Source organism: Doryrhamphus excisus, linkage group LG3 (assembly GCF_037039965.1).
Source record: "Doryrhamphus excisus strain RoL-2023G ecotype Guam linkage group LG3, RoL_Dexc_Guam_v1.1, whole genome shotgun sequence".
Classification (NCBI taxonomy): Eukaryota; Metazoa; Chordata; class Actinopteri; order Syngnathiformes; family Syngnathidae; genus Doryrhamphus; species Doryrhamphus excisus.
In genome coordinates, this window is record NC_136359.1 from 15,784,846 (window position 1) to 15,805,475 (window position 20,630).

General features: G+C 40.6%; 2 protein-coding genes across 2 annotated transcripts in view; both read right to left on the reverse strand.

Moving 5' to 3' along the window:
- serinc5 (serine incorporator 5) overlaps positions 1–12,202 on the reverse strand; it is an 18,053-nt gene extending 5,851 nt beyond the window's left edge. The window contains exons 1-4 of the mRNA XM_058071015.2: positions 11,835–12,202; positions 4,026–4,193; positions 1,160–1,338; positions 780–862 (exon numbers count right to left, since the gene is read on the reverse strand). Of these exons, the coding sequence (XP_057926998.2) occupies positions 780–862; positions 1,160–1,338; positions 4,026–4,193; positions 11,835–11,861 (457 nt within the window). The 5' untranslated portion in view covers positions 11,862–12,202. The remainder of the gene's footprint in view (positions 1–779; positions 863–1,159; positions 1,339–4,025; positions 4,194–11,834) is intronic.
- Positions 12,203–12,931: 729 nt separating this feature from the next.
- On the reverse strand, positions 12,932–20,579 carry cdk7 (cyclin-dependent kinase 7). Its single transcript, XM_058070485.2, has 12 exons — positions 20,462–20,579; positions 19,914–19,973; positions 19,790–19,823; positions 19,642–19,709; positions 19,481–19,549; positions 17,781–17,891; positions 17,581–17,699; positions 17,145–17,244; positions 16,975–17,061; positions 16,744–16,893; positions 14,481–14,619; positions 12,932–13,941 (listed from the first exon to the last, which is right to left on the reverse strand). The coding sequence occupies exons 1-12, from the start codon at positions 20,525–20,527 to the stop codon at positions 13,913–13,915; spliced, it is 1,032 nt and encodes a 343-aa protein (XP_057926468.2). The 5' UTR covers positions 20,528–20,579; the 3' UTR covers positions 12,932–13,912.
- Positions 20,580–20,630: the final 51 nt, after the last annotated feature.

Sequence of the window (20,630 nt, forward strand, 5' to 3'; positions counted from 1 at the left end):
ACAGGGCCGTTGACAGTTTTTTGGATCTACCACTTGATTACCACAAGAGGGGACAGAGCCTCTTTTTTGTGGCTGCACACGTAAAAAAAATGCTGACAACCTACTTCTTTTTACTCTGATTCAACAAAGACTGAACAAGCACATTGTTTTTTTTATTCTGTATATTTAATTTTTTATTCTATTTCAGCTCAAGTGGCTGTTGATGTGTGGTTATTTTATTTTCTCATTGTCTATGTAACTTGTGCAGCACTTTGGTCAACGCTGGTTTTAAAATGTGCTCTATACTGTAAATCAAGTTTGACTTGACTTGATTTTGTTGTTACCATTACCCTTTTAAGAAGTTTAAAATGACTGTTTTAGTGCGATCAATCCTAGACGCAACGGCGCTTCGTGAGAGGACTTGCTTAAGTAACTCAACATCTAACTTTGCCATCAAGAGATCATTACTGTGTGAATACCAGAAAGAAAATTACATTGAATCCATATTGTTGCCAATATTTTGGCTTTTAAAGGCTGTGCCCTTAAACGATGGATCAGCCGATGAACAGCCTATTTCACTTTTGTGTGCTTGCGTTCACTTTTGCTGTTTGCAATGAATTCCTTCTCAAATTTCTTTTTTCTCTCACTCTCATTAAAACTATAATCAGTAGTGTATGTGTGAGTGTGTGTGTGAATATATCATATTACAATAAGTTAATATTCAAACTTATGGATGACTATCAGACTTATAATATAGTTTATTAAGGTGGCCTTTATCAAAATTAATATCTTATCTTTACCTTCAAGAAAAGTTGCCTCTTGTGGAATGAAAAAGCCTGCAGCACAGCAGGCCCCAAGCACAATGAATTTTGGCAACCAGAACCTGTGAAGCAAAGCAATAATCATGGATATACAGTGTACAGTTTACACGAGTGTACTCACTTTCCTGAGATACTGTATCTGTATGGTTTCTAATTTTGGAGGGTTTTATCCAGGAGTCAACTTCACAGTGTCTACCCCTGTTTATTCAATTTACCATTACTGTTATGATGATGCTTTTTGCACAGATGCCTACCATTGGTTAAATGTAAAATGTAAACTAAAAAGTTTAACTTTAATGTGGGCAGATGTATTTTTAGAAACATATCTTTTTAAATGTCAACCTGGGCTGTCTTCTCACCCATTATGTATGGCAGCCCTCCAGCCAGTGCTGTTGTTGACGCCTATGGTGAAGATGCAGAAGATGAAGAAGAAACAGGCCATGCCGAAGCACATCTTGTAGACGGCAGAGTAACCAACCAGGGTCTTGCAGTTCTTCCCTGCATTCATCTTCTCGCACAACTCAGTGTAGAAGGGGATCTAATTGGCAACATGAATACAAAGCCAAAATGGATTAGCTCAGTGCTGTAGTGAACCAGATTGAAAAGCCCCAGCTAGCCACCCACCTCCTACTACTCATGTTTGTCCAAGCCTGAGTGAAAAGGTCCAATAGTGTCTAATCTGAGCGTCACGCCTCTGAAGGGGCAAAAAGAGTGAACAAGTGGGCACAACAAGCCTTCTTTCACGCAAAGCATTTTAGGGGACCAATCCGCGTCAAATATAACATTAACAGTCTTTTATCTACAAGTTGAGGGGACAGGACCTCACAGAATATTTTAGTTCAACCTCCTTGAAATACCAAAAATAATACATTCTGACCTAGAAGAAGGCCTTATGAAGTTTCCTGTGGCCCCCAACTACTCAATGTCAACAGACAAGATGCCTTTCAAATTTTATAGCCAAAGAATGAGAAATTTTGTGTAGTAGCAGTGTCAGATCAGCGCAAAAGGTAAAAAGCCTTTGTCTAATGTTGAGGAGGGCATTAGCATGTCCATCAGAAAGGGAAGGAGTTGTCCATTTCAAACCGCTGTAAATCTCTGAGCCCTCATTCGTACAATGGTTGTTCTCTGTGCAGGGGACTTCCCGCTGAGTGAAACTGAGAGAGTATGTGGGTGTGTGTGTAGAGCTCAGTCAGCAAGCACTGCCTGGAGATAACATAAAGCATATTTTGTCTGGATGGGTTTTTTACAAGGAGACGCACAATGCAGCATTATTTAAATATGGCTAATTGCAAACACTGGCAGACGAGAAAAAACACAATTGACTATTCTGTTTGATTATACAGTGAAGAAAATAAGTATTTGAACACCCTGCTATTTTGCTATTTCTCCCACTTAGAAATCATGGAGGGGTCTGAAATTTTCATCGTAGGTGCATGTCCACTGTGAGAGAGATAAACTAAAAAGAAAAATCCAGAAATCACAATGCATGATTTTTTAACAATTTATTTGTGTGATACAGCTGCTAATAAGTATTTGAACACCTGAGAAAATGAATGTTAATATTTGGTACAGTAGCCTTTGTTTGCTATTACAGAGGTCAAACGTTTCCTGTAGTTTTTCACCAGGTTTGCACACACTGCAGGAGGGATCTTGGCCCACTCCTCCACACAGATCTTCTCTAGATCAGTCAGGTTTCTGGGCTGTCGCTGAGAAACACGGAGTTTGAGCTCCCTCCAAAGATTTTCGATTGGGTTCAGGTCTGGAGACTGGCTGGGCCATGCTAGAACCTTGATATGCTTCTTACGGAGCCACTCCTTGGTTTTCCTGGCTGTGTGCTTCGGGTCGTTGTCGTGTTGGAAGACCCAGCCACGACCCATCTTCAATGCTCTGACAGAGGGAAGGAGGTTGTTCCCCAAAATCTCACAATACACGGCCCCAGTCATCCTCTCTTTAATGCAGTGCACTCGTCCTGTCCCATGTGCAGAAAAACACCCCCAAAGCATGATGCTACCACCCCCATGCTTCACAGTAGGGATGGTGTTCTTCGGATTGTACTCTTCATTCTTCTTCCTCCAAACACGCTTATTGGAATTATGACCAAAAAGTTCTATTTTGGTCTCATCTGACCATAAAACTTTCTCCCATGACTCCTCTGTATCATCCAAATGGTCATATGCAAACTTAAGACGGGCCTTGACATGTGCTGGTTTAAGCAGGGGAACCTTTCGTGCCATGCATGATTTCACATCATGACGTCTTAGTGTATTACCTACAGTAACCTTGGAAACGGTGGTCCCAGCTCTTTTCAGGTCATTGACCAAGTCCTGTCGTGTAGTTCTGGGCTGATTCCTCACCTTTCTTAGAATCATTGAGACCCCACGAGGTGATATCTTGCATGGGGCTCCACTCCGATTGAGATTGACCGTCATGTTTAGCTTCTTCCATTTTCTAATGATAGCTCCAACAGTGGACCTTTTTTCACCAAGCTGCTTGGTAATTGCTCCGTAGCCCTTTCCAGCCTTGTGGAGGTGTACAATTTTGTCTCTGGTGTCTTTGGACAGCTCTTTGGTCTTCGCCATGTTACAAGTTAAAGTCTTACTGATTGTATGGGGTGGACAGGTGTCTTTATGCAGCTAACGACCTCAAACAGGTGCATCTGATTCAGGATGATACATGGAGTGCAGGTGGACTTCTAATGGGCAGACTAACAGGTCTTTCAGGGTCAGAATTCTAGATGATACACAGGTGTTCAAATACTTATTTGCAGCTGTATCACACAAATAAATTGTTAAAAAATCATGCATTGTGATTTCTGGATTTTTCTTTTTAGTTTATCTCTCTCACAGTGGACATGCACCTACGATGAAAATTTCAGACCCCTCCATGATTTCTAAGTGGGAGAAATAGCAAAATAGCAGGGTGTTCAAATACTTATTTTCTTCACTGTAGCAGTGCATGTAGACTCAGAGATTGGGATATTCCTTTCCAAGTATCCCATTGTTTTCGGAAAAGTCATTCAGAAAGATTCCATTCGGAAAGACGAAAAACTCCTCATGGAAACGTGGCTAGTGTACAGGCTAGTTTACATTATACATGTAAATATTCTATACCCTTTCAACTGTGACCCTGGTGACGACAAGCGGTACAGAAAATGGATGGCTAGATGGTGTTTTTTCAAGTGACTGCATTATTTGTATTTTCCCAATATTGCTGTGTGTCACTTACATTCTGTTTCATTTCCTCCTCTACCGTGGGGGACATCATGATGACACAGACAATGGTGACCAGCAGGAAATAGAGGGTGTACATGAATCGGGTCCCCGTGGACTGTTTGATTTTTGGGCAGCAGTTACAGCAGCATGAGCACGCCGCTGAGCCACAGCAGCAGGCCAGCTAGAAGAGAAGATGGGAAAAGCATTAAGACCATGACAGCTTCAGAAGTTAGCACACTCTTTTAAGTCATCTATAGTTGGGCAACCAGGATGAAGTGCTTGTTCTGTTATCGGGACCTGAAGTAATGCAACCTGCTGCAATAACTGCCGAGAACCAAAAGTACGGAATAAGGAGGTGACAAATAATAATAATAAAAAAATACAAGCCTGCTTGCTACCCTCTTTTTCTACTTTCACCAGACAATTTCCTGGACACTGGTGTCTATTCCACAACCATCTACTGTCCAAGTGCGGGGGCTGCAGTAACTCCAATTATAGAACTTCCTCTTTCCCCAAATCGAACGGTGTGGTTCTAGCCGGAACCACTCCTTAAGCCTGAGGGCTTTCACACACGTTTTTCCATTACACTTCCTTCACACACTTTGCAGCCATTAGCGTAGAGGGTATGAAACATCATACGGAATGCATTATGCACAAATGACTAGAGCCAACCTACATAGTACATTACATGGTAAATAAACCAATGCATGCTACTGTACCATTAAAACCTAAACGTTAAATATGTCAACATAGCAGGGGCTATGTAACAGGAAATAGTGAAAACTAATTCAAAACCTTTACTTTGTACTGGACAGGCTACAAAGATTGTAGTTTATTCTTGCAGGATGTATTCAGTGAAATTTAATTTTATATTTTACCAGTATTTGTTCTAGTTCTAGTCATACATATAGAGTATGGAGGATGTACTGCTGCTAATATTCACACAGTGTATAACACTTGCTTGTTAGAAGAGCAAGTAACTGCTCTCTATTAACTGTTCAAGGCAAGGTGCCTTCCATCTTTAAAACAAATCTCTCCAATGGCATTCTCATGTATATGGACTCTGAGAAAATTCACATGTCTGTGCACCTGTCTTTTTGTCTTGATAAAGTTTGTATATCTATGTACTTTAACTGTTTTGCTCTCCAGCGAGACAATTCTATCAGACTGCTGCTAGATGTGTACTGTCTACAGACGTAACTACTAAAAATTGTGACAAATGACAGTTTAATTTTAAAGCAAATTTTGTCTTTCCATCAGTGCTGAGAGAAAGCATTAATCTTGGCCATTTGTAAAAGTGTGTGCAGTAAGCCAGTGTGTCTACTATGGCTTGTGTGTAAGCCAGTGTGCAAAATGGTCGGCTGTGCGATGACGCCTCGTTTTAACGGTCAATGTAGATGCAACTGTTTTCTCTTGAGATGAGGAGAAAGAAAAGGTATTATTATATTTTCTAAAAGCATCCATGATCAACTCCAACTGGTATTTTTTGTCTCAGCAAGCACAATGATTATGACCTACATCTTAAACATGGTAATTTTGTTGTCTTGTGGCCACAGTAATAGCACCTTTAACAGGTGTGGCTCGAGCCACAACGTTGGCTAGTCCTGTGAAAGTTCTCGGCTCCATCCCAGGCTCCCCCCGAGTATGTGTCAACATCTACTTGAGCTCCTGTGGCCTCCATTTTCCTACACATTGCTAAACAGGATAAGTGGCTTTGCACCCATGTCCTACTCAAAGGGTGATTAATTAACCATTACAGAATGAAATTAACCAGGAAAAAACAGAGCATTTTCAAAAGAGAGGGTATTTGGATTTCATTAGTCGAGGAGGTGTTTCACACAGCCAGGGGGGCCAATGGCAAACTGCACAGAAAGGGTAGGCCAAGAAAGGGTGTCTAAAGAAATTCCCATAGAAGCCAATACAAAAAGAAGTATCTATGGTAACCAACCCTGTCCTTACCCACTTCACGGCCCCTCTTCAACTGCCTGCCCTGTGAACATTCGACAGGTGGTCAGTGTGTCTGTAACATATGTCCCAAATTCAGCACCCACAGCACCCCACACTCACTTCATGTTGCTCTGGTCCTCTCACAAAAAGATCCTCATCGTCCGTCAAAATAACCTTCTTTATCAGAGTTCTGGCACTTGCAACTTTTTTTGCAACTGCATTAAAAGAAATCCCTCAGATACAGAAATACGCAGTGCTCTTGAACGCCTCACCAGGACATAGCACACTGTGCTTATTACAGGAAAAGAGGAGACTGATAAATTTCATAGATGTGTGTGCGTTCTATCAACAAAACAAATCACCTGTGCACACATAATAAAGATGCTTAATGGAATAGTTCTGATTTTTTTATACAAGTTGTATTGTATTGTGACTTTCTGCCCAATTCATCCTGTGAGCAGAGTTCCGGTCAGTTTTTGTAGAGGAAATTAGTTCTGGCTAGTTGCTGGGGTCTCATTAGTTAAGTGTTTTGATTCTGAAAACAATATGCATTCAAAAGAAGAATACGTTTGCACCACAAAATCGTTGCTCACAAAAAGTTAGACCTGTCAATCACTAGGTGTTATTTTCTCTCTGTTCGTATCACTGCATGCTGATCGCTTGTCCATTGCTGTGTTGGTGTTCCACTGAGTGGATGAAGACCACTGGTATGTTGATGTTTGATAGAATATTCTAACTACATTTATAGGTCAAAAAAGTGGAAAAGCATAATAGGGCCGCTTTAAAATGTAGACAAATCCCACATCCATGTCTGTACTGCAGAGCATTTATGGTAATTGCCAACAATTACCATCCCTCTGTATTTGCAACTAGCTTCCTATCTCAAAGCCAGCATGAATGGAAAATATCACTAGGTCACAATTACAGGAAGAGTTGCCTAAATCAAACACTGAAAAAGGAAACAGAAAAACACAACGCTAAGCACACAACTACTTCTGCAGCTCAATCTGGTCTTTCTAAAAAAAATAGGTCGCTGTCCATCGCATGAAGAAACAAAAGGGAGGTGGCACATACATTATGATGTGTTGCTTACACTCAAAGGAGTACAGAAATCAATGCAGTTTTTTTCCATCTTCATACATTATTTATTAAAAGGTTGAATTGAAATTTGGGAAGATGCTTTTAGACTGTTACGTCATTCACAGTTAGCAATTTTCAGAGACCATAAGTCCATATTGCCAAAGTTTTGAGGAATTTTTGCTGAACTTTCAAGACCCACAGAATATTGAGTTTCAGGACTACATAAACATTGAAACTATGTAAAGAAACTTTAGAGTTCTTTCATCAGAAACATTTTTGTTTCTAGCCTTTTTGGGTCTTTATAAGTCAGCAATAGAACATAGGGTTAGGATTTTGACAAAAAAAAAAAAAACAGAAAATGAGCTTTTCCTACTAAGAAGCAAATTCAACCAGAACAGTGACTGACATCCGTATTTGCTGTTTTAGTGACACCTCAAAAATCTGAACAGTTGTCAACTTCTATGAAACAACAAAAACAACACAGGAAAAAGAAAAGATTTTAGTGACAAAATATTCACACATTTATAAAATAACAATACATAACACAAAATAATCAGCTATTTAGAGCTGCACGGCGGCCAAGTGATTAGTGCCATTGGCTTTGTCGACATTTATACAAATATCGTGATACATATTAAAGGTCCATATCGCTCAACCCGACTTCATATCTAAGCTGTTGCTGCCGATCGGAGTAAAATAGAACTGTTTCCCCATTCCATGACAAAAATACATTGCCTACAAGTTGGAAATTCACACACAAGATGCATACAATCTGTAGCTCACGTGGAAAAAAAAAAAGTTTGCAGGCAAAGTAACTTTTTGAAAAGACGTTTATAGACGTCCTTGTCAGTGAAAGAGATGATGATACATAGCAGAATAGTGCTGCTTATGGTGAATCTCGACAGAGAGCAACAGTTCAGACAAAACTCTCGACACACCCGGGTGTCTCATATTACAAGGGCCCAGTGTAGGGAACATGTTTGCAGGGAAGGAAGAGTAAGGAACGACCACAGTAAGAGCTACCCCGAGGGTTGTCTTACACCGAGACTGATGGCTCCACTATTGTTTCTATAGCTAGGCAGCTGTGTACACACAGCAAAAATGTATCCTTGCTCTGTTTTCTATATACACCGAGTCTTTGCTTCTGATTTGGCAAATACCGCCCATAGCTGCAAGTACAGATGACAGGTGGAAACAAGATTCACAAAGGAGGACCCAAATGAAACACAATACAGTGAGAGCTTAGAAGTAAAATAGTCTGTTCCAGATAACTGGTTCCAGAGTCAAGTTGTTGCCATCATCAAACCTTTATTGACTGTAAAGGGCAGGGATTTCACACTTAAGGGGTGGGGGGGGGGGGGGGGGTGTTTGGACAAAACTCAAAGCCTACTTTAGGTTGCGGGCCGAACTGGACATTACCCCTCACCCACTCACCCCAGAGGAGTAGTTTACACCAGTTTATGCCAACTCAATGCAATTTTTTTTATTCCCAAAAATAAAAAGGAGCGAGCATGGAAGTGAGGGAAGCTTTGCTGTCCCTCACAAGCAGAAAAAACAATCTTGGCTGGTGTGAGTTTGTTCTCTTTCCAACTGATAATACTTGTCTTGGTGATCCTCACAAGATTTCCCTGACAGATCGGCATATACCGATGGATTAACTGCATATTTTCAGTTTATTTATGATGAGTGCTATTGACCAGGGTTGCCATTAGACAATTTCAAAGGCCAGTGGCAAACAGGTAATGTCCATTAAACAACACATAAATATTGTTTGGAGGGGATGACATAATTAGTATAGTGACAACAATAGACACTTGAAAAAGTTCGTTTGTACCCAACATGCCACTGTAGTAAAAAGTCACAGCTTTTTACTACAGTTGCATAGGTTCTAGTTAGCTGCGGCCATTGAAATTATTGAATGGAGTCTGGTCTACTTAGTCTGTAGCAAGATGAAACCTTTACTTTTTAAATGCTCTCGTAAGCCAAAGGCCAATCCTTAATATCTGTGACGCTTCAATTCAGAAAAATGCCATCATGCCAACATTGTCACTTTTTTTCTCAAAGGATAAGCTGGCACATGAAATAACCCTCAATTCTCCTTATATGACGTCTCGACTCATATGATCACCATCAAGGAATGAGGAGACTATGGTGCAACTGTTAACTTGAGGTGATAATTTTCCAAGTTAAGTGATTTTTACAGCACATCAAGGCAGGCTTTGTGGATCCTATGTTACACTTGCAGTACAGCAACTGTGCTTACTACACTTGCCAGCAATTTAATCATTACAAAGCAAAATATCCTCAAATGTTTTTGACCCTGCAACCTGAGTATCATGGAATATTTTTTGTGCTAGTCAATATGCTGAATCCAGGGCTTAAGATCTGTTGTAAATAATGCAGAGTGAATATAAGAGTCTTGCATCCTTTTATATTCTTCTAACCCATATATCGTGCCAGAATGTCTTGTGGCATAGCTGTGCAGCTTACATGCTTCCACATGGTTTCAGTCCAGTCACACACTCATAGCCAATGCTCACAGCCCTTTGGACAAAACTCAACAATGGGCTAAAAGCCTACTCCCTGCCTCACTGCAACATGGCGTACATCTCCTATCCCACTGAGAAGTTATGAGCCTCTTGCTCCCACACCATGGCCACTCTTTTCTCCAAACCAAACAGCGCCCACTTCTTAATTTCCGTGTCCATGCCAAAGACGAAATGAACAGACCACACACACCAATTGAGGATCGAGTAAACATCTAAGGGGCACACATATTCAGACTAAGACAAGTTAATTACACACTTGTGTAGTGATACATCAAGACAGTTACAAATAACTGACCTCGCCGTTTGCTCCCTCCCCCTATTCTCATAATCCCGTCAGTTTTCCACATTTCCAACACAGAGGCCAACAGGACACAGGAGAGAGCTTCCCCTTAAGTGAGAGATAGGCTAGGGTAATTAAATTCCTGAGCAGATCAACTCAGCAGTGACCCTGTAGTCCGAAACAACTTTGGATGAGGAAAATGTTGCTCAGCCTGGTGGAGGGTAAAAACACCCTGATAATGTCATAACATTACATATAGTTCCATAAATTCACTTTTCTGTGGTTTGCCCAGACATATTTGATAAGAAGCCTATACAAAGAGGACAAATGTGTGAAAATACATGTTTCTGGGAAAAATAAATGCTTTGGCTTGGCTTCAAAGAAGAGCCCGCTGGAAGGACAACAGCAGTTAAAGTGGCATCTTATGGAGCAGAATTGAATCTCTCTAAACAAAGCCTTTTCATTTTAGACACAACCCTGTTGCAGTTGCCATAATGTACCCATTAAATTGGACCTATTTTGCTCATCAAATCAGTGAAAGCTACAAAGTACTTGGAGTACCAAAGGCAAAATCTACATCAAGCTAAATGGGAGGACCAGCAGAGGCAAGAGTGCTTATTGTCCAAGATATTAACTATTTGGATAAATATTAAAAAACGCATTACCATGACAACAAGGAAAGTGGACGATACAACCCAAGAAGAAAAGAATGATGTACTTGAAAGGATTACATCCAGTGATAACAGTTAACATCACTACCACGTTGCAAGGTCCTGCTATAGAAGAAGTACTGCAACTACATTCAATGACACTTACAACAACTGGAAATTGAAACCTTTCGCTATCCAGACCACAAACCATTGGATTGGAGAATAGTGTAGATTCGGACAACAAAAATAAAGGGAAAAAAGCTTTTTGTTTGTTCATTCATTCATTTTCTACTGCTTTTCCTCACGAGGGTCGCGGGGGACGCTGGAGCCTATCCCAGCCGTCTTCGGGCGAGAGGCAGGGTACACCCTGGACTGGTCGCCAGCCAATCACAGGGCCCATATATGCTTTTTGTTTGTTTTTTTCATTTTTGTTTACAAACACACATTTTTATTGTATAGAAAAATCATGCAAATAAAGTGACTTAGTGCGTGTTGAATATACGAAGTGAACAAATGTACCAGCAATTGAAACGGAGGGGGAGTGGTATTAAATAAGGTTTGCTTCTTCTTACACCCGACCTCCAGACGGTGAGGCTGATGTGATAACCACTTCACTGTGCAGCCCTAATAAATACAACACACCAATAAAAAGAAAAAAACACGAATAAAGATGGTACACTACATCATAGGTAGGAAGGTTGACAACAAATATACGTAGAACATATTTTTGACATAAAAAATAATTCCACCCATACCATAATAAAGACATAATACTTAAAATACAAAAACAATACAAAATACTGCCACGTGATATGTCCACCATGTTTACACAAAAGTCTGTTACAGAAATTACAGACTGGAAACTGGAATTAGCTCATACACTGTCATGACAGGCAGGGGAAAAAACAGCTGGAAAAGTTCAACTTGAGCCATTATAATAGAAGGAGTGTGAAATACATTAAATTGACTTTACAGCAGATAGCAATTGTTTTATTACTGTGAAACATCTGTCCATGCGTCGTGCGACGACATGTTATTAATAGCATTTTATGCTATGTCTAGCTAGCTCCCTTGCTTTGTCTTCCCCTGTGTTGTCATTGAACCCCCTCGACAATGGCAGGGGGATGGATATTAAGTATTTTATTATGTTCAATAATAACGATAAGTGACTATTTTACCTTTTGAAAAAAGCAAAGCCGTCGTGGATGAATATGTGAACATCAAGCGGAAAGCGACGCTCTAGCCAGAGGAGTGCTTTATTTTTAAACACACACGCAACAAAAAAAGGACAATATACAATATAGCATGCTACTCACCTGCGAGATACAGCATGGGGTACACATCGCGTTGTGGACACAACCAATACAACCAGCTTCAGATGAGGAAGACGAGATCGCCGCTTGTTACGTGGAGACGCATGAAGAAGACGCCGACAAGCGCGATAGACTGGGTGGTTTTCCCTCCTCCTCCTCATCCGCGATAGTCCGGAGCTCCCCCCTCCTATACTCGTCACTGTATCTCCTCCCTCTATCCTTTTCTTCCTACTCAAGTCTATGCAGTTGTTTATTTGTAATCCACACAAATGTGTACTTGTGAGGGGGATTTACAGGATGATAAGGCTGCTGCTGGTTGCCAGATCTGTCGTCTGACCTCATGACTGAACGCTGAACAAATAAACACGATGTTGCCACCCACTGACTATTGCAGAGTCACTGTGCCTCTAAGGTGGTTTTGTGAACATTTATAAAAAGGCATGAGTCTCACTTTATTTGTAAATCAGGAAAAAAATATGCTCGTTGATTAGTGTTGACATCATTAAAGGGGACCTATTACACTAATTTTTCAACCCTTTGAGTAGGAACCCCCTTTCAGCAGCTACACACAATAAACCACACAAACCACACCTGTTAAGATTTTCCAGAATCTGCACCTATTCCATTCCTTTGACTTCTGCTTCCTGTCAAAATGGTCTGTTAATTTATTGCACCCACACTCGCCCCGGGAATACCCACTCCACTGTAACTGGTCACATACCCAAAGTGCTTCCTAATTATGAACCATATAAGGAAGCTCCTCTGTGACATCACCAAGCCTGTTGAGCCATCCCAAACTTCTTTCAGGGCCCACTTCCAAATCTGTAAACCTCATTATCTGAATCTTTGGCATCCTTTAACACGAGAATATAACATTCTCACTACATTTATAAGTCAGAAAAGTGGACAGAAGCATAATCGACCCTGACAGACTGGATCAACAGCAGCAGCATGTTTCACTTCATATTGTCACTTCTGCTAATAGGCGCTGACAGACTGTACTATAGGGGCAGCAGGATGTCTTTGAAGGCAGCTGACAAAGAATATTAGATTACAGCCACATTAAAAAGAATTGACAAGATCAATCAAGAAAGACATGGTCAAGCTGTATGTGCATTGATGAAAAGAGAGACTTAACACCTCCCGCATGCAAATACACAATGGACCACATGTCAGGGGCTGATAATCTTACAGTACATATTTTATGCATAATCACTCCAGAAAGATTTTTTGTTTTTTAATACAAAACTCATCATACATACCAGAAGTGGGATCAAGTTTTGCAAGTCTCAAGTGAAGATGTGCAAGTCCAAGTCAATCTCAAGTCAAGACTAGACAGGTTGATTAAAGTCTGAAGTCATAGGCTTGAAACCTTACAAGTCATAAGCACTGTTTAGTGTCTCCAAAATAAAATGGCATTTTAACAATGTAACAATCTATACATTTGACAAATACAGTAAATGCATTTTGAATAGTTCTGTTTGAATGGAGACACATTTTAGACAACACATTCACTGAAACCCAATTATTTTCTAATCATCAGACTAAAGTCTGAGTCATTGATGTCAAAGTCCAAGTTGTAAGTATTTGATGATATTGTCAAGTCACATGACTCAAGTGCACACATCTGATACATACTCTATATGGACAAAAGTATTGAGGCACATTGTAACAGTTGGGTCAGATGGATGCCTCATTTTATCAATACATCATTATATGCCTACAATTCAGCATGACTGACACTGACCCACTGGTTAAATTTGGTGTGGAACCCCTTGATTGCCCCAAACATTGGTGGCATCAACTACAACATAAGTGACCTTTCACCTCATAGACGTGTCCATGGTTGCAGGGGCTGGATGTCCTAATAATATATCAAGAAATAGACGAGGCTTGCTTGTGTGGTCTTTGTCTTTTTCAGCCCCTTAAATTATCCACAATGGATCAGGTTATTGCCATAGATCATTCAGGCAGGCATCACAACTGTGTCGAATGACCACAGGTGCTAATTTACATCTCCAGCTGGACTGAAGGACACAACAGCACCTTTGCCATGAAAGAGGACATCTGGTCCCATTTGGTTAGAACATCAGCTTCTTTTTCATGGAAGCTGAAAATTAAAAGACAAAATGTTAATAGGAAGAAAGCATTACAAAAATTAACAACAACAACTAACAACAGGCAGGCAGACTCGAGAAACATGTAATCTACACGTGGAAAGTCTATATGTGTCTTCAAATTCTCTCTGTAATATACTACAGCATCAACCATACCGAAGAGTCAACCCAAAGATTTTCCAAACCACAGGAAGGGACTGGAAAGCTTTGAACCTCCCACTAACACCAGAGTTCTACTTCAATCGAACATTCCCTGCCACAATCCACTAAGAGGCAGAAACATGCCTCCTCTGTATAATAAATAGTGGAGCCAACACCCTTTAGAATTGCTACTTTGGATTTATTTGCTTGGTAGAAATAGAAGGGTCCACCAGGTTTTATGCTAAATGTGACCTGGGTGTGAGTAGAATGTTCTGGAACCCACAACTCTGATCAGAAATTAATACCTTTGGTGCAATTTTTTTTTAAAAGTCAAATCCACTGTTAGTGGGATGTGTTACGGGTATAAATATCATATAGGACTTTTGATTACTTGTCTCCAGGCCTTCCGTTTTCCTCTTGAGCCGAGCTGTATCCATCTCTCGCAGAGCTTCGGCAGAGCAGTTGGGTCGGGGGAGTTGGGCGCCAGGAGAAGGACCAGGTCGATTGCTGAAGTACCTCATCTTCAGAGCCTGAGATACGCATGTACACATGATAGCGTCACAATCAATGCGAACAAATGATACTACAATTACACAAGTGGTGTTTAATGACACAAAGGTGCCTTCATCCACTGTCCACTGCTTATGTGTTCAGGGGCCTATCCACACCTATATACAGTGAAGAAAATAAGTATTTGAACACCCTGCTATTTTGCTATTTCTCCCACTTAGAAATCATGGAGGGGTCTGAAATTTTCATCGTAGGTGCATGTCCACTGTGAGAGAGATAAACTAAAAAGAAAAATCCAGAAATCACAATGCATGATTTTTTAACAATTTATTTGTGTGATACAGCTGCAAATAAGTATTTGAACACCTGTGTATCGTCTAGAATTCTGACCCTGAAAGACCTGTTAGTCTGCCCATTAGAAGTCCACCTGCACTCCATGTATCATCCTGAATCAGATGCACCTGTTTGAGGTCGTTAGCTGCATAAAGACACCTGTCCACCCCATACAATCAGTAAGACTTTAACTTGTAACATGGCGAAGACCAAAGAGCTGTCCAAAGACACCAGAGACAAAATTGTACACCTCCACAAGGCTGGAAAGGGCTACGGAGCAATTACCAAGCAGCTTGGTGAAAAAAGGTCCACTGTTGGAGCTATCATTAGAAAATGGAAGAAGCTAAACATGACGGTCAATCTCAATCGGAGTGGAGCCCCATGCAAGATATCACCTCGTGGGGTCTCAATGATTCTAAGAAAGGTGAGGAATCAGCCCAGAACTACACGACAGGACTTGGTCAATGACCTGAAAAGAGCTGGGACCACCGTTTCCAAGGTTACTGTAGGTAATACACTAAGACGTCATGATGTGAAATCATGCATGGCACGAAAGGTTCCCCTGCTTAAACCAGCACATGTCAAGGCCCGTCTTAAGTTTGCATATGACCATTTGGATGATACAGAGGAGTCATGGGAGAAAGTTTTATGGTCAGATGAGACCAAAATAGAACTTTTTGGTCATAATTCCAATAAGCGTGTTTGGAGGAAGAAGAATGAAGAGTACAATCCGAAGAACACCATCCCTACTGTGAAGCATGGGGGTGGTAGCATCATGCTTTGGGGGTGTTTTTCTGCACATGGGACAGGACGAGTGCACTGCATTAAAGAGAGGATGACTGGGGCCGTGTATTGGGAGATTTTGGGGAACAACCTCCTTCCCTCTGTCAGAGCATTGAAGATGGGTCGTGGCTGGGTCTTCCAACACGACAACGACCCGAAGCACACAGCCAGGAAAACCAAGGAGTGGCTCCGTAAGAAGCATATCAAGGTTCTAGCATGGCCCAGCCAGTCTCCAGACCTGAACCCAATCGAAAATCTTTGGAGGGAGCTCAAACTCCGTGTTTCTCAGCGACAGCCCAGAAACCTGACTGATCTAGAGAAGATCTGTGTGGAGGAGTGGGCCAAGATCCCTCCTGCAGTGTGTGCAAACCTGGTGAAAAACTACAGGAAACGTTTGACCTCTGTAATAGCAAACAAAGGCTACTGTACCAAATATTAACATTCATTTTCTCAGGTGTTCAAATACTTATTAGCAGCTGTATCACACAAATAAATTGTTAAAAAATCATGCATTGTGATTTCTGGATTTTTCTTTTTAGTTTATCTCTCTCACAGTGGACATGCACCTACGATGAAAATTTCAGACCCCTCCATGATTTCTAAGTGGGAGAAATAGCAAAATAGCAGGGTGTTCAAATACTTATTTTCTTCACTGTATATATATTTTTTTTTAATATGGGCACAACATGGATCTGCTAAATTTAAAGTTTATTCCTTCAGCCGTGCCACACCCATCCATAAAATTGGTCAGAGTGGGCTGCCCCATCAGTGTGACCCAGTGTTTGTGATGGGAGTAAATTCACTCATCAATTTCCACCACAGATGGAGGAGACTATATAAATATAAAAATATATTTAAAATAAAAAATCATTATATAAAATCAACACTTTGTTTTTTAGCTATTCTGGTTACAGTACAAACACATTCTCCCTCACATGTTTTCTCTCTTTTTTATACTTAAACCGTGATTTTTATCAAGGTTTTTTCAGGCGTACAAAAATGTCATTATTTTTTTTTTTCAAGATCACCTGTGTGGCTGTAGTCCTTGTGGAGGGGTTAAATGTAAAGAGCCCATGGAGCAACTCCAGCAAGTCATCTCCAGCTGCACTAAATATGTGCTCTAAAGGCGTCCCAGGAAATATTTTGAATGGCACATAGTCTGGTAGACTGCCCACTCCCTAAAAAACAAACAAGAATTATGATTTGTTTTTATTGAAATGAAACACATTGACATAACGTGAGTGCTAAGAAATGCTTACAGGCCATGAGTCTTCCGTGGGTGTCCCAAGAGCCTCAAAGATCTTGGTGAGCTGGTCAAGATCCGAGTCTCCAGCAAGAAACGGTATCTAAGGTATAAGAAAAAATGACATGGAGATTAATTAAAATGGATACAATATTTTAGATGTTCTTTAAAAAGAAAATTGGGTACCCGCAGGAGCAATTCTGCCAGGATGCATCCCACTGCCCACATGTCAACACCCACTCCATACATCCTGGCGCCATACAGAAGCTCAGGGGAGCGGTACCACCTAGGAAGATATCATTTGATTAACTATTAATGAACAATAAGTAACTACCAGCCACTTCATTATTTATACTTCAAACAACTCTGAAAAGCTACCCATCCAACTTTACAAGAATTTTAATTGTGAATGTCAGAGAGACATACATTTTTAAGAGTAATGTTTATTACTTTGATGGCCATTTATGGTTTAATAGGACATCACTGCATTATACTGAGAAGGCATTCTCAATCATTTTACTATCTCTAATATTCTGCAGAGAAAAAGATTAGAATGAGATTCGTTCATTAGAATAAATTCTGTCATTAGTGAACTTCCAGGTTTGCATTCCACAACACATACCTGGTAACAACTTGATGAGTGTAGACTCTGTTAGGACTGCCAAATGCTTTGGCCAAACCGAAGTCAGCCAACTTCAACACTCCGTAACCGTCAAGCAAAAGATTATTGGGCTTCAAATCCTGCAGCACAAAAAATATTACTCAGTCCATAGATAAGATTACCTTAAATACAGCAGCATGTGAAGTGTTTGTGCTTTTTACCCTGTGTAAGACCCAGTGTTGATGCATGTACTCTAATCCCTGCAGAGTCATGAGGATGTAAGCTTTGATATTGGCTGGCGTCAGAACTAGGCTGGTGTCTTTGATGATCACCTTAAAAACAAGAGGAAAAGTGGCAACAAATAGAGACAGGTTAGACGGATAGCTGTCACTCTATAATTGAAGATTATTTTAAATGCCTAAAAATAAGCACTCCAAGCACTGAGATGATGACTAAGATGAGCATCAAATGTCATACGTCTAACAGAATGAATTGACTGTTAGAGTTGAGCGTCTTTATATATTAAGAGGTGTGCATCCATTGAGAGACTTGTATGCTAAAAACAGGTGAGGGGGCGCACCGGAAAGATTGGTTTCTGTTGGTCTCATTTGCAAAATTACAAACTGACTAATCAATTGTAAATATTTGTTTCAGTGTTGCCAACTTGTGCCCTGTGATTGGCTGGCGACCAGTCCAGTGTGTACCCCGCCTCTCACTCGAAGACAGCTGGGATAGGCTCCAGTACCCCCAGTGACCCTTGTGAGGATAAGCGGTCGAAAATGAATGAATTAAGTGATGGCCAATGTTACAAGCTAATAATACGGCCTCAAAGATTAGGAAGTGATTAGTGATTAGGAATTTCTGATAGGGCTGCATGAAGAAGGTCGAAAGGTAAAAGGAATTAAAGCATCATAACTGCAGATTTAAATGATCAATGATTTTAAGAGACAAAAGAAAAGTGCTAAATCCTGAATCAAAGTGGACAGTGAGGTGGACAGCATAGGCATGTTCGTTCATTCATTCATTCATTTTCTACCGCTTATCCTCACAAGGGTCATGGGGGGTGCCGGGGCCTATCCCAGCTGTCTTCGGGCGAGAGGCGTGGTACACTCTGGACTGGTCACCAGCCAATCACAGGGCACATATAGACAAACAACCATTCACACTCACATTCATACCTATGGACAATTTGGAGTCACCAATTAACCTAACATGTTTTTGGAATGTGGGAGAAACCCGGAGTACCCGGAGAAAACCCACACATGCACGGGGAGAACATGCAAATTCCACACAGAGATGGCCGAGGGTGCGATTGAACCCGGTAAAGCTCCTAGGTCAGGGGTCAGCAACCTGCGGCTCCAGAGCCGCATGTGGCTCTTCAGACTCTTTATTGTGGCTCCCTTTGCGATGCTTGAATATTTTTAACACCCGAGTGGGGAAAATGCACATCTTTTGTAATGAGTTTTAAAAAATCCAACTTTGTCTGAGACCATGAATGCATCCTGAGTGAGTTCTGACTGCTATCCAGTTCAGTACATGAAGAAAAACAGGTAATATTTACCTACAAATCTAAAAAATAAATTCGAGATAATTTAAAAACAGCGGCATGGGAACTTGTTTTTACGTTTACAGTAGTTTACACATACATTTATGTAAGTTTATCTCCAAAACTAGCAAGAGTACTCCAACTCGTCTTTTCTTATCTGAACTACTTTGATACCCCTAAATTCCCTCCAATGTTGTTTTAAACATAATATATGTTTTGCGGCTCCAGGCTATTTTTCTTCAGTGGGCATTGGGTAAAATGGCTCTTTTCATAGTAAAGGTTGCCGACCCCTGTCCTAGGTAAATCTCCTAGCTGTGATGTCTGCGCGCTAAACACTCAACCACGGTGTGTAATGTATTCAAAACAAGGTTTTACCTCCAAATCAGTTTCCATGAAATCAAACACCAGGCTGATGTTAGATTTATGTCCAAATGCATCTAGCAACTGAAACACAAATTAGAGAGGATTATAATAAAGTAGGCATCTTAACATATATTCTTTACATCTTGTATTATAGAAACACAAATAAAACCTACCCCAATAATATTTGGATGATGCAGCTCCTGCAGCAATTTTATCTCTCGCAGTGCAGTCCTGTTGATACCTATTATGATAAAGAAATAAATCTTTACATTCTACAAGCATAGACAGCGTGGATTATAGTGTACAAATTTAATAACTTACCATCTTTAGCCTCAGTTCTGTGGCCAACTTTAATCTAATGGAAAATAAGTCACATAAAATTATATAAACATTAAAACAGTCAGAAGATGCTGACAATGTGTTGACTGTAGTTAATGTACTTTACCTTTTTAATGGCAACTATCGTGTCTGTCTTTTTGTCTCTGGCTTTGTACACTGTAGCAAACTGGAGAACAGGACATCAATGCAAGGCGGCGATATCCCAATAGTAATACGTAATAAAACATAGCAATAATATAAATAAAATACTTATAAGGGAATCCTTAGCATTGCGATAATGGCAGTGTGTACCAACCAGTGCACTTAGTACTCTACTGGCTACAGTAATTGTAGTCAGTAGCTTGTGTTCAGCTCAACTTCCTCTGTGTAAATTGTGACTGTAAGCGGATATGTTGAATTAAATACCCGCTGCACAATACTAATACACCACTTCTACATAAGGCAGCACTATTGGTGGGCATAATTTCAAAGGTTCTCCGTAAAATAAATATTGACCATCAGTGTCTCACAGCGTGCACTGCAGGGCTTTGTTGACATTAACAACCGGGTTGCTAGCATGCTGCTATTAGCTTTCATTATGCAGCCCGCAAAAGCCAGAGCCCTGAAAAGAACAACTCCGCACCAATGATATCGCAGACGTTCAACACTGCTCACCTGACCCTCTCCGAGAAAATCCAGCTTCTCGTATCTTTTGGCTCTGGACTTTACATCAAGTGCCATCGTTGATAACTGTCACCGGCGGCATGAATGTCAACTTCCGCTTTATTAAAGGTCCACGAATAGTTTTTCCGGGTCAAAATATGGTCTTATTGGATCAACACTG

Excerpts from the sequence above, each read along its gene's own strand:
- cdk7 (XM_058070485.2), bottom strand. The coding sequence starts at position 20,527 with ATGGCACTTGATGTAAAGTCCAGAGCCAAAAGATACGAGAAGCTGGAT. Across the intron at positions 17,245-17,580 it reads ACTCATCAAGTTGTTACCAG|GTGGTACCGCTCCCCTGAGC; the intron begins GTATGTGTTGTG and ends ATATCTTCCTAG. Across the intron at positions 17,062-17,144 it reads TGGCAGAATTGCTCCTGCGG|ATACCGTTTCTTGCTGGAGA; the intron begins GTACCCAATTTT and ends CTTATACCTTAG.